A 13,590-nucleotide genomic window follows, 5' to 3' on the forward strand; every position below is an offset into this window, starting at 1 on the left:
GCCCTGCCCCTTGCGGGCGGAGGGGGCAGCTCCGAGCCCCGCCGGCCGGGCCCCCGCCGCGGGCAGGCGGCTGTTTCTGTCCGAGAGCCGTGAGCTTTAAACTGCCCTGGCCGCCCTGTGAGAGAAATTAATTCCCTGTGAGACGGAGGGAGCGGACCCGAGGGCCTCTTGGCGTGCGGGGTGGTCGGAGACCCAAAACCACCCGTGTCTGCCGCCAGTGCTCTGTCATCTCCCTTCCCCGCCATGGGCTGAGAGAAAAGAGGAGCTGGTTCATTTGAAGAGGTTCACAGACACACCGCAACTAAAAAAAAAAACCAAAAAAACCCAAAAACCTCAGAAACCGAACCGTTTTGCAACCCCCCTGCTTCAAAAAGCTCCTCTGGTTAAATCCCTAAAATACCACAGAAGAAAATTATCACGACTTCTGACACTCTCAGTAAAGTTGCCATCATTGGTTTATTGATTCTGAATCTGAGGGGGGAAAAAGTTTAATTTACCAATGTTTTTATTCCCCCTGCACTGTGCACTGCAGGGACTTGAGGCAACGGAGTTAAGCGTTTCTGCGCAGGACCTTAGTTCTTGATTTGTACCTCTGTACTGGAAAGGCTTCTTTGAGATTAAGCACCAGTATGTTGGTGGGAATAGGGAGAACAACAGGCAGTCGGTACATTAGAAAAGGTGTGCCAGGAAAAGAGAAGGAGGAGTGTTTGTAGATAAACAAGAGACATCCTGCTCCTCAGTTAAAAAGCCATTGCACTCTGCAAGTGGTTAGAGGTGCAGCGCTTGGGGCAACTCATTCCCAGTGGTGCAGCCAGCACCCAGGAGGACAGGTTTTTAAGCAGAGCAACTAGTTCCCTCGACCTAAAGATTTCAGTGATAGAGGAAGAGTCCTATGGGATCAGGCTGCACCTCTGCCTGAAGCTCCCGCTTCGGTCCTGACTCAGCAGAGATGACCAAAAGGTCTGGTGTTTCTCTTTCTGAGGAGGATGGGTGCGAAGCAGCCCATGATCAAGATTTGGAGACAGAGGCTTGTATTCACAAGTGTGATTTATATCTTCAGGCTGCACAATACTAGGCTAGTAACAGCAGCTCTGCCAGGCACAGAGTGCAGCTGTGGCAGCATGTGGGTGGCGTCCAGCTGCGATCCCCGTCAATGTAAGGCAGAAAGACTGTTTCCACCGAGGTATCCCCCTCTCCACTCCCGGGGAGAGAGCTGGTGAATAGGGGAGGGAAACAGACTGAGCTGTAACAGACGAAGGAATTTTAGGGCTGGAGACTAGTTCCTGGCTTCAGCCCTGTAGCAGATTCCTGGCCACAATCATCCGCATAACTTCATTGGTACCTGCAGCAGGATGAGGGTGCAAAAGAAAGACAGTTAGGAGATGGTTCAATTCTGCCCCCAATGAAGGCAAAGAGAATTATTCTGCCCTGAGCTGCAGTTTACAGCACAGAAAAGCTCTTCCCACCAGTTAAGGTGGCATTTAGGAGGTGCTGGGCCAAAATACAACTGCCAAGTGCCAGCATTTTCCTTGGGAAAGGCATCAGAGTGGCAGATGCTGGTGCTTCTTTTTGTTTGGGCATTGAGAGGATGCATGCACCAGGCGTCGAGCTGAACTGGATCTGTGCCAACACCTGAGTTCTCTGCTTTACTATGTAATATACACACAACACACAGACAGACCTGTAGACCCACTTGGTATTGGAAAGAGTATGTCCCTTATCAGGTACCCTGATTGTAGGTGAAGGGATTTCAAAGGAGAGAAAACAAAATGGTTAGGAGGCTGAATTGAGATTAGAAAAGGCCAGACACTGTTAGAGACACAATCTCAAAGAGTGAAGATAGATGGGAATCACAGGAAAGGAATTTTTGGGGAGCATCAGCACATGTCTGTAGGAGTCACGGGATGAAACTGGACAGAGGCCCCGCTAACATGACAACTAGGTATCTCCCTCTGCTGTAAGACTCTTAAAATACACAGTTACTGCTCCAATACACCAAGAGCTCTTGGCCAGGAGATTCACACCCGTGACATCCAGGGACGCCTCGCACTCAGAGCAAAAATTCTTGGGATTCTGAAACCCAAGAATCAGAGAGTCATGTGGGAAGGTGGGGGCCTCCGGAGAGTCTGTTCTCTCCTGGCTTCACTGCCAAGTCACTGGTAGTAAGAGTGTCTTTTACCTTCCAGGATCTGGTGGACTCTGATGTCTCGCACAAACTGCTGCACAGCATAATCCTTCAGGTAGCCATAGCCCCCATGCATCTGTAGAGCCTGGTTACAGATCTAAGAAGACAGCATTGCTGAAATGCCTTGCATGGTGTCGAGGACAAGTCAGTGACAGAAGCTCGGTAAGAACCCAGGAACTTGGGCTCATTTTTTTTTTTCTGATCACCTAATCTCATCTTTTAACAAAGTGCGGTGTGATGGCAAGGCACTCTCAATCCCCATCAGTGCTATCATGTTACCCAAGTGCTGTTTCGCATTAATGGTGCATTTATGTGAATGTGATAGCATAGAAATGCCCAGGAAACGCTTTACTTAACTAAGGCCGTTTTTGCTGCATTTCTGTGGCGCTACTGATGCAAAAAACCAAAACGCCAGATCACCATCTAGCGGTCAGTCAGGCAAGGAATCTGTTCAGGGCTCTGGTTTCTACTGAAACATGACTCCATGCATCATTAGCTGTCAACCTGGGACATAAAACGTAACAAATAGCAAAAATACAGAGTGCTGAGAAAATACGGTAGCTTCTAAATGACACTGATCTAGGAAGTGTCAAGGTGCAGATTTCCTTTTCCTCTCTTTTTCTCCCTTCTTGCTTTCTCTTTGCAGCGACATTTTGTGGTAACATTTTATTTCTCAGTGGTCTAGGAAAAAACACTTTTTACCTAGGAATGATCAGCCTGTAGCATGCATATTATCACTTGGAAATAAAAATGCTCTACTCCCTGTCCTGTCTCCCTGCTTGGTCCCCTAGAAAGCAGTGTAGAAAGCACTAGAGGCCAGGAGGCCTGAACTGTGGAGAGGCTAATACTGCAGCCTCCACAGGGTGCAGAATTCTGTCCCGTAAAAAATCCTGGACCTGAAATGAGGCTTCTGGCTCAAAGAACGTGCTTGAGTCTGGGTCCCTACAGTGTCAAACTTCTTTCTGACATCCTGGGCACCAAGAGGGGTCTCCAAGCTTGCAGTTATGATGCCAACTGAGCTTTGAGTAACGTACCGCAAAGCATTCATCAGTAGCAAAGAGCTTGGCCATGGAGCAGAGCACAGCCGCGTCCTCCCGTCCCTCCTGCAGTGCCCGCGCTGCATTGCGAACCATGAGCCGTGCTGCCACCAGGCGCGTCGCCATCTCCGCCAGCCTGAACTGCAGGTACTGCCAGCAGATGGCACGAGAGGAAAAATTAGGTCAGCATCTTTGGAGGGACCTGGGTCCTGAACCACTTCCCCACTACCTTCAGGCAGGTCTCAGGCCTGACACGCTTTCTTACTCAGGAAAAGCATGTTCCTGACTTCTCCAGGGAAGACCCTGTGAAGTGAGTGATGGGACCTCTGGCTGCTTGGTCCATCAGGATCAGAAAGAACAAAGCTCTGGGAGTGCAGATCTGGTGGAGAGGTTACCTGATTGTTTGCTAGGGGTTCTCCAAACTGTTTGCGGACAGTGAGGTGTTCCTGAGCCAGAAGAACAGAGGCATGAGCAGCTCCTAACGAACAAGAAGCTGGGGGAGAAACCAATGACACAGCATGAATATGAAGATAACGCAGACGGGAACAAGATGATCCTGCCCTCCTCCCTTGGCTCTCAGCTGTCTTCCTTACCAATGTTTATCCTGCCTCCATTCAGTCCCTTCATGGCAATGCTGAAGCCCTGCCCTTCGGCTCCCAGCCGGTTGCCAACAGGAACAACACAGTCCTCGAAGATCACAGCCCGAGTTGGCTGGGAATTCCAGCCCACCTGGGGAAAAAACAGAACACCTTCCAGGCTGCCTAAGGAGCAGCACACCTCCAGCTCCCAGCAGAGAACTGCCCAGCCCGCTCTCAACCCCTCGGTGTCATTGCCAAGCTGCCAAGGAGTGCCTGTGGTCTACGTGGTTTGGCCTCAGTGTGCTGAGTTGGAAACTGGAATGCCTGTATTTGAGAAGAGGCACAGAGCCAACGAACCCTAATGTTCCCAAGATGAAAATCCTTCACTTACCAAATGGAGGGGTATTGTGCAAACTTCACCAAAGCTGGACTAGGCTTGGAAAAAACATGCCAGGCTGGGACTCCAGTTGACACCCAAGGAGAGATCTCTAATGCTTTGCACAGACTAGCTTGCCTCTGTCCTGCACTTCCCTCAAGCACACAGGAGGTGACAACCAAGCCTCTTACCTTCTTCTCTTTCTTGCCAAAGCTAAGCCCCGGTGTCCCCTTCTCCAGCACCAGGCAGGAGATGCCCTTGGGGCCTGGGCCTCCTGTGCGACACATGACCACGTAGACATCAGTGTCACCTCCCCCACTGATGAAGGCCTGCAGAAGGACACAGGAAGAAAGGGGCAGCTTTCGTATACTACCCCTGAGCCTGCAGCAGCAGCTGGGGTACAAAGACGGAGGGGCAAAGACCCCACAGCCAGGAAGCGTTTAGGGACGCAACTGTATTAAGGTCTGGTGAATGCTCTGCAGAGCATGTCCTACCTTGGGAGAACATACAGAGATGAGGAGACAGTAGGAAATGGAAAGGATGGTGAGACCCAGGCCCCCTTGTGCATGCAGTGCCATCCAGCAGCTTTAGGAGGAGGAAAGAGGTACCTTGGAGCCATTCAGGACGTAGGTGTCCCCTTTCCTCTGAGCTGAGGTCAGCAAGGAAGCTGCATCACTTCCACTTCCTATTCGAGAGGTAAGGAAGCAGCCAGTGAAGCAGCTGGTCCAGGCCCTACAACATCTCCCGGGGATCGTACCCAGCAACGCTCGCGCGAGCATCTTGGCAATCATCATCTGCTCCTTCCCAACTTCCTGGTGATTGCCCAAATGAATGTGAAAAGAAGCTTTTCACCTCCTGCTCCGTGCAATGCTCACGTCCAGTTAAACTATGTTAGGAGTATGGGAAGGGAGAAGATTTCTTGTTTGAGGATGCTCACCTGGCTCAGTCAGGCAGTAAGATGCAAATTTTTCCATGCTACAGAGTGATGGGCAGAACCTGCGCCTCTGTTCCTCATTGCCAAAGGTGTCAATCATCCAAACACACATGCTGGAGCAGGAGAAAAGGAGCAGCATTACAGGAATTGAACACAGCCCTGGGAGGAAGGCAGGTCATACAACAACATCCCTGCCTGCACAGAAGAACAAAGCTCCATGGCGTTCAGTCAAAAGCACAGAGGCTTGAAAGCATATCGCTCCGCCTCAAAACAGAACAAAATTAGGTGCCATGGAAGCCGGGAGGAAGATCGCCTTCCATTCACCACAGACTTGCTGCCTTGTGGAACAGCAGGTTCCTATTTAATAGCCTCAGCGTTCCCCTCAGCGCTAAGCCCTGCTGTCTCTTCAGAAAACTGCACCTGGAAGAAGGAGGCATCATCACTCCATCTTTCTGTGCAAAGCGAGCCTGTCACTGAACATGTCTGTACAAGCAGGATAGGGCCCCGGTATCTGCTGGCGCCACTGGGCTCTGTCATAGTACGACCAAAGCACAAAGGTTACTATCTATAGCCAGCTTAAGTGGAAGAGCAGGGAACAAAATCCAGAACTTAATCCCATCTTGCATGCCACAAAGCTAAAATTACTTCTTGGTGGCATCTCAGTTTTTGTAGCCTATTTGTTTACTGCCATCGAGAGATCCTTACAGTGACATGTCTACTTGGGGTCCCAACTTTAAATGATAAGCGGCACCAAGAGAGCTGTCTCCAGCTGGATTTAGAGTCCGCAGAAAAAATGTGTTTTTCAGCCAGGCCAACACCATTCACCGTTCCGCAGACACACTCACTTGTGGATGCTCATATAAGCAGTGGTGCTGGTACATCCTGTTGATAAAGCTTCAAAGATTATGGAGGTATCAAGTCGTGACAATCCAGAGCCGCCGACGTCTGGTTTCACATAGATCCCACCAAATCCTAGCTGGGCTGCCTTCCGCATTGTTTCCACAGGGAATATTTCCTATTGGGAGAGGCAGAGACATCGCAAGTGAATACTCATGATCAGTTAAATCTCAATATTCAATCCCTTCTTTCCGGTACACCTGGGCTACCAAGTCTAGTCCCAAACTCCTGCAGAGTTTATTGGGTGGGTTACAGAAGAGACAGCTACCTAGGCAGGTACATAGCACCTTCAGGAGTAAATTCGGGTTTTCAGATGACTGAATAGCCTGGCTAGGAAAGCTTCAAGGAAATTCTCATGGCTTCCCACCCCAGCTACAGCAGCAGCTTCAAAGAAGATCTCTACAGATGGCATTACAGCACCGAGGAGCTATTGCAGGAACCCCTCTGATGAGACCCGAGGATCATAACATCCTAAGGGAGGAAGAAGCGAGCAGTACAACCCTCCTGTGGCTGTCATACCTTCTCATCCCACTCTGCCATGTGAGGAGCCATCTCCTTGGCAGCAAAATCAAGAGCAACTTTTTGGAATTCCTTCTGCTCCTCAGTCAGGCCGGTGGATGCTAGAAGAGCAGGAAGAGATCAGAGTACGTGTCTGTTGCAGGAGAAGCAACCACTACCATCTATTCTGTAGCCCAAACAATTTCAAAGTGTCCCATAACTCACAGAAACAGTTCAGGGTGTCTCCTGCAGAGACTGTTTCTCTGTTCCCTGGGGCCACCATGAACTGTGCTGATAGAGAGAGGGCGGTGGGCTTTGGGAGTGGGCTTTCTTAGGACAAAACAAACCCAGGGTCCCAGCTATCTCTGTCTACTCAAGGCTAACTACGTTGCAAGACCGGGACAGAGGCAGCACAGCCCACGGCAGCTGCCACTCCATCTCACTAGGCCTGTGCTGCAGAAATACAAGGACATAGTCCTGGGACTTCAAAGAAGTGACGCTGGGAAGCAAGCAAAGAATAAAGCAGCCCTTTGGAAACAGCATCTAAAGTTTTAGTTAGATCCGCCATTTGAAACCTCCTGCTTCACTTGCACATCGATCCAACGTTGTTTTGCTAGTCTAAAAGTCACAGAGATGCTGCTGCTTCCATCCTAAAACGTTGTTACATTTAAACATGGAAGCAATTCATCTGGGCAGTGTTCGGGAGTCCCGTAGGAGGAGTCCGGCTCAGACACAGCTGTTTTCCTGGCCACCAGAGACCACGCTCAGCGACCAGGCGATGACTTTGATCGCAGGACAACCCAGACTTACAGATGGCTACGGAGAGCCTAGCCTGCCTCCCCCCCCGCCCCCCGTGAACCCTTTGCAAGCGTTTTACCCAGTCTTTTTGAAATATCGATTCACAGCCGAGCTTGAAAACCCGTCAAGATCTAGCAAAGGGGAGGGGATGGAGCTTTTGGCCGGCCGGTGGGCAGCGCCGGGACGGCCGGGCCCCCCTGCGCGGAGCCGGAGCAGGGACGTGGACATCTCCCCAGGCCACCGACCTGCTTTCGACCTTCACCCGAGACCGCCTCCCTCCCTCCGGCAGCAAACATCGCGGGGAACGGAGGGGGCGGGCGGGGGGGGTGTGTGTGTGTGCGCGATCCCTGCGGCCGGCTCGGCCCCGACTCGTCCCGCGGGCGGGGAACCGGGCGAGGACCGGGGCTGCCCCCCCCCCCGCCCTCGCTCGCCCGGCGGCCGCGGAGCCTTACGGTCAATGCAGGAGGCGATCCCCCGCCGCAGCCGCCGCCCCGCCGGGAGCAGCAGGCGGGCCGGGACTCGGAGGGCTCCTGGCCAAGCCATGGCGGGGGCTGGCCGGCCGTGGGCCGATCGGCGGGGCGGCAGGAGCCCGGCTGCCGGTCGGCGGGGCAGGCTGGGAGCTGTAGTCCTGCCCTCGGCGCCTGCCCGCTCTCGCGGTGGCTGCGGGGAGGGAGGCAAGCCTAACAGGCCGTGCCTTTTTTTTTTTATTTTTGCATAACGGTCACCCACTTCCGACTCCAGTCGGGCGGGGGGGGCGGCGTGTTTCCTCCTCCTCTTCCTCCTGCGCCGAGGTGAGAGCATCCTTCTCCCCGGCCCGAGGCGAGGGGGGCTGCTGCGGCCAGAAGCCGGTGAGGGGGAGCCTGGGCTGGGTGAGTGGGAGGGAGGGAGGGGAGAAAGCTTGGCACTGAAGGTGGAAAAGTTGATGCCAGCCGCTCTGGCAGGAGGAGGCCAGCTCAGAGCCAAGTAACTTCTAACGGGCTTGCTGGCAGAAGGGGGCAGGGGTTGGAGCAGCCAGCTCGCTGCCTTTCCCGAAGGGACTTTGCATGCCTCATCTCTGCGAGCAACAAACTGAGCCGGACGCCCCTGGTGCGAGGCTGGACTGAGCTCTGGAGGCAAGCTGTTCTCCCTTTATCCAAAAGCACGGCTCCTCTCGCACGGCAGAGAGGGGCCAGGCTTACTCCAAGCACCTTCGGGACTTTTCTCCAACAGCTGCGCCGCTGCGGAGAGAAGCAGCCCTTCTGCTAATGTCCATCAGAGCAGTGCTGTGGAGGGCCTGCCTGCCTCCCAACATGCCAAGGGTGCGGCCCTCAACCAGTGCCAGCATTTGCACTGATAGAGGAAATGGCTGAGCCCAAGGAAGGAAATTTATTTACTCTCCACTTACTCTACAGCTTTTACAGTTCTTTGTTTCAGACATCTCTGCTTTTTTCAGCTTGGCTGAATAAGCAGTAATTCTTTCTTCTTCGTTCATTCAACAGGTGCTTCTCAGGGAAGAGAAGAGAATTCCGAGACAAGAGATGCCTTGGCCAAGCAGAAAGAGAGACAAAGGAGCAGTAGCAGGTCTGTGCTGACACCTGAACTAATTTAGCATCTCTCACTTGAGGTTCCAAGCTATAGTGAAAGTACAGACAGTCATCTTAACCGCCCGTCTTTCAAAGCCACACGTCTTACAGACAGCAGTTCCTCTCTAAAAATGGGCTGAGCATCCATGTGTGACTGAGACAAGTCTGCTAGGTATACAATAGGGACAATGATGTACTCTCAGCACACGGCGGTTAAGAAGTGTAACTCACGCACGTTCACGAAGAGCTTTCAGGTTCTACGCATTAGAGATGGGCAGTCAAAGCATACCCAGCGTAGTGGCAGGAAGCTGATGGGGTACTATGTGCAAAAAAACGAAAAGCAAAAACCTTGCACTTGAGGCAAGGTTATGTGGTGTTTAAGGTGCGAGATGAAAAAAATTACACAGTTAGCCTCATCTGTGCCACTCATCTGCTTAACTGACTCCAGCAAATAACCACCTTCTTATTAACTATTTTTTACTGTCTGGCTCCTGGATGCGCAGGGATACAGACCCCCTCTGAACAGGTAGCACAGTGGAGGCTTAATCAAAGTTTCCAGCTACTGCAATAATTGAAATAGCTTGCTTTGCTGCTGAATTTTCCTGTTATTCACCAGACTCACCTAAATCAACTTTCTTGCCTGCAGCTGATTTCTCAGGGATTAATTAAAAAAAAAATTCAGCTACACTTCATGTGGACAACATGGTCTATCCTGGCTTTTTTTATGATTAAATATGACTATTAAACTACATTTGTGCACACCACACACACAACAAAATATCCTTATTTCAGGTGCCAACTAGAAACACTCAGAAACACTGGTGCGTAATGCTACTACCTTGCCCATAGGATCTGGGGTGCACCAAACTTCTGCTGCAGTCAAATACCAGTATGCGAAACCAGCTTGGACAACTAAAAATGTTTCAGCGCCAGTCCTTAGCAGAAACAAAATGTGTTTTATCTGAATGGTTTGGGTTTTGTTTTTTTTTATTGTTTCTTTTAAGATAAGAAAGAGCCTGATGCTAAAATTGCCAAAACTGAGGAGGACGCTTCAGATAAGGAGGAAGAAGAGAAGTCCACAAAACCTCCAGCTGGGAGTTCCAAGTCTGGATGGAAGAACTGGAAGAAGACAAAAGAATCTGACTCCGGTGGGGAGGAGAGCAAGATAAAGTATTGTCACTGGCTTCTGAAATCGGAACCAGAGAGCAGGCTCGAGAAGGGAGTGGATGTGAAAGTAAGCACCATACAGCCATCCTTACTCAGCAAAGTATAGAAGTAGTTTCACTACTATCTAGAGCATTAGTGCCTGAATGCTGAGTTACAGGATCAGACAATTCAGCTTGTTTGCAATATTAACACTGTTGTGTCTTTATTTCTCAAAAAACATTTGACTTCCTGGAAATAGAAAGACATAATGTTGTTCTCTTCCAGGGTGACAACCTTGGGGTTTGGTACTTGTAATAAAAGAGGAAATGAGGTCCTCAGGATGCTTAGCTGTTGATAGCAGGGGCAGCATCTATTTCAGACTCTGCCTTTACACTGCTGCAGTGTTCCTCCTTTGTGAAGGCTTTTCTTTAGCCCCTGTGGGAACCAAAAAAAATTGTGTCAAGTTTGTACTATAATTGAAGGAGCTACTAGGAACAAATGTTTAGGCACAGTGTAGACAATGAGATGATAAAGAGCAGACTACCTCCTGAACTTAACCTGTGTTTTCATTCCATTTGGCAGTTCAGCATTGATGACTTGAAAGCTCAGCCCAACCAGACAACCTTTTGGGATGGAGTAAGAAACTACCAGGTAAGGAACACATGTCAAAGATGGAGTCACTGAAGTAGCACTAGAAAAAAGGTGGCTTTCCCCACAGATGACTTGTTCCCTTTGCCAGAAGGATTTCTTTTTGAGGCACTCTGTCTGTTTTTACAGGTGCATTTTGTCCAGAGTCAAAACTCCTGCTTAATTGCCTCTAGGTCAAAGGTAGATTCAGGCTGGGTAATGTTCTGTCAAATCATCCAGTTTTTCTTTAGCTAAGACCAGCCTTTATTTCCCTTGACACCTTTTAGCTAGTCTGTACTTGCCCAAACACTGTGCCTTGTCAGTGTACAGCTTTCTGTTCCAGGCCTCTCTGTGAAGGAAATCCATGTGTGTTTCCCCTACTATATATGATCTCCCCACTATATATGCTTCCCCCTCTATATATGATCTGCTCTGCTGCTTGTTTGCTGACAGCTAACTTAAGCCTTCTGCTGTCTCTGAACGAGGGTGGCCGAGCTGTTCAGTTCCCACATACTTTCTAACCAACAGGACCTTGCTCTTTAGCCTCGTTTTTACTTCATTTCATTGAAGCACAAAATGTGTACAACTGTAGGAAACCTTACCTGAGTAGCTCTGAAGCACACATACCTGTCTTCTTGTTAGTTCTTGTTCCTAGCTGCTTATAGTGAAACCCTCAGAGTTTGATACGAAGAGCTCAAAGTCTCTCATTCACACCTGACAGGCAAGGAATTTCCTGAGAGCCATGAAACTTGGGCAGCAGGCCTTCTTCTACCACAGTAATTGTAAAGAGCCTGGCATTGTTGGCATTGTCAAGGTAAGTCCCTCTTTCTCGTTCTGTGTTTCAGGGGAGGTGGGGAGGGAAGTAATAAGGGATGGCTTATCAAACAGCTCATTAGCCCTACTTCTGTCTCAGCACCAAAGGAGTGCAAAAGTTGTCCAATCAGAGCAGCAAATGAGCCTAGAGCATCTGGCTCAATGCTACATATCACAGCAGGGCTGACTCAGGCATCTTTCCCCAGAGAAATGGAACCAAACTGCTGCTTTCTTGCTGACATTTCAGAGCTTTTCCAGCTAAGTGAAGTGTTGCTCCACACTCTGATTAAAATATGATTCACTAAATTCTAGTCATCTGAGCCTGCAAGGCAGTAGTATAAAACCAAGGGCACAGAAAATCTTTTTCTTTAAGAGGAAAACTCGTCACAAAGACTATCATCATCTAACCAATTTTCCTCCGTTGCCTGTGCTCCTTCCACATTGCTCTCCAAAGAGGTGATGATGCTTCAGCCATACTATTCTGCAGTCCTTCAACCCAAGAAATGTAAAGGAAAGAAATATATCGCACCATTAGAATGGAGTTCAGGGAAAGCGAGGCTGATTTTTGCACCAGGATTATTCCTTATGTCTAGTCACAGCTTGCTCAAGGGCGTTTCATACCCTTTGCTGACAATAGTTTTGAACTGATGGGAACTTGTCTCACATTCTTCTCCCCTTCTGCTTCAGATCGTAAAGGAGGCATACCCTGATCACACACAGTTTGATCAGAAGGATCCTCATTATGATTCCTCCAGCAGAAAAGAGAACCCCAAATGGTCCATGGTAATGTAGTAAACTAAATACAGCTGTTTCAAGCTCTGTGTGCAAGCCAAGTGAAGGTAGAAGCCTCTTCGCATCATACTGCCTATCTTCTTAAGTTTCTGTCCTGGCCTAGCTACCTTTTTCTCTCAAGAGAAAATCCAGTCCTGATTGTTTTCTTTACCTTTTCCCCTCTCTCTTCCAGAAGGCTGCCAAAATGCATCTCCCTAAATTTTCAGATCTTACTTGGATGCAGAGCTGACCTCCATGCACGGCAGAATTCTGGGTTAGGAAAGAGAACAAGCATCTTTAAGAACCGCTCTCAGTCTACAGCAAACAAAGCTGTAGTTTTGAGGCACGCTAAATTATAGGGAGGGGACTGTTTGCAGGCTGACTACATCCCACATCTTAATTTTTCTATTGTCTGTGACAACATGAATGTATGTTGCTAGTGCACAGTGCTAAGATTCATGTAAACAAGTCACCTGCCAGGAGTATCTATCCGAAAGTTCTTTTAGTCTTGAGCGAGGAAAAGCCTCCATACCATTATAAGGTAGTGCACATCAGTCATTTGCTTCAGTTTAAAATCTTTATCCGCCCAAAGATCTTATGTGACATCTGGAGGCTATATCCTTCTCCAACCATGCTTCTTTGCTGCCCATCGCTCCCCAGGTGGATGTCCAGTTTGTGCGGATGACAAAACGTTTCATCCCCCTTTCTGAAATCAAGGCTCACCACCTGGCACATAAAGCAGATGGAGGCCCCCTAAAGAACATGATGCTCTTCACAAGACAACGTCTTTCCATCCAACCACTGACACAAGGTAAGAGCCGCCTTCTCTAGACTCTTGGTGCCGTTCCCTCAGAGGCAGCCCTCACTCAGACAACTTGGAAGTTCCACTCATGGCTTTTTCTTCCTTACCTTTTCAACGCAGAGGAATTTGATTTTGTCTTGAGTTTGGAAGAGGAAAAGCCACACTGAGAAACTGACAGCAGCGCAGCTTCTACCCGGCCCGCTGATGCCTCCTCCTAAACCAGCGTAATTCTCAAGTTTACTTGCTCAATCTCAGCACCAAGAACATGCCCGCACATGATTTGCAGCTACATGTCCCTTATTCTGACACACTGTTATTTTTGCTTATTTTTAAATAAAGCCTTTTAGAATCAATTGCAGCTACTCATTTTTAATAGTGGAAAAATCTCCAATTTATCTCTCGAGGGATGAAAGTTACATCCTCCTTTAGGGTGTTTACTACAGGATCTAGTGCAGTTCCATGTACTGCAGAGGCACGTTCTTCTGCAGAAAGGTATCACTAAGCTGCTGTCTAGAACAAGAAAATTTAGATGTATATACATATCCAGCCTGATTGCTGCAAAGCAG

General features: G+C 49.3%; 2 protein-coding genes across 7 annotated transcripts; one reads left to right on the forward strand and one right to left on the reverse strand.

Annotated features, from left to right (window-relative positions):
• Positions 1-437: 437 nt before the first annotated feature.
• On the reverse strand, positions 438-7,890 carry ACAD8 (acyl-CoA dehydrogenase family member 8). Of its 3 annotated transcripts, none has more exons than XM_069788137.1 (11): positions 7,756-7,890; positions 6,527-6,627; positions 5,956-6,125; positions 5,114-5,223; positions 4,785-4,861; positions 4,368-4,505; positions 3,816-3,951; positions 3,618-3,715; positions 3,220-3,372; positions 2,180-2,282; positions 438-1,342 (listed from the first exon to the last, which is right to left on the reverse strand). In XM_069788137.1, the coding sequence occupies exons 1-11, from the start codon at positions 7,844-7,846 to the stop codon at positions 1,290-1,292; spliced, it is 1,230 nt and encodes a 409-aa protein (XP_069644238.1). In that variant the 5' UTR covers positions 7,847-7,890; the 3' UTR covers positions 438-1,289. The 3 variants fall into 3 exon arrangements, with proteins under 3 accessions (XP_069644238.1, XP_069644240.1, XP_069644239.1); XM_069788139.1 differs by lacking the exon at positions 7,756-7,890 and adding an exon at positions 7,549-7,567; XM_069788138.1 differs by lacking the exon at positions 2,180-2,282.
• Positions 2,193-13,377, forward strand: THYN1 (thymocyte nuclear protein 1). 4 transcript variants are annotated; one of them, XM_069788143.1, is made up of 8 exons: positions 2,193-2,347; positions 8,782-8,863; positions 9,870-10,099; positions 10,594-10,662; positions 11,360-11,452; positions 12,139-12,234; positions 12,883-13,033; positions 13,145-13,377. In XM_069788143.1, exons 2-8 carry the CDS (start codon positions 8,821-8,823, stop codon positions 13,189-13,191), a joined length of 729 nt encoding a protein of 242 aa, XP_069644244.1. In that variant the 5' UTR covers positions 2,193-2,347; positions 8,782-8,820; the 3' UTR covers positions 13,192-13,377. The 4 variants fall into 4 exon arrangements, with proteins under 4 accessions (XP_069644244.1, XP_069644246.1, XP_069644243.1 ...); XM_069788145.1 differs by lacking the exon at positions 2,193-2,347 and adding an exon at positions 7,978-8,094; XM_069788142.1 differs by lacking the exon at positions 2,193-2,347 and adding an exon at positions 8,005-8,151.
• Positions 13,378-13,590: the final 213 nt, after the last annotated feature.

The sequence above is a fragment of the Haliaeetus albicilla genome, chromosome 7 (assembly GCF_947461875.1).
Source record: "Haliaeetus albicilla chromosome 7, bHalAlb1.1, whole genome shotgun sequence".
Lineage (NCBI taxonomy): Eukaryota > Metazoa > Chordata > Aves > Accipitriformes > Accipitridae > Haliaeetus > Haliaeetus albicilla.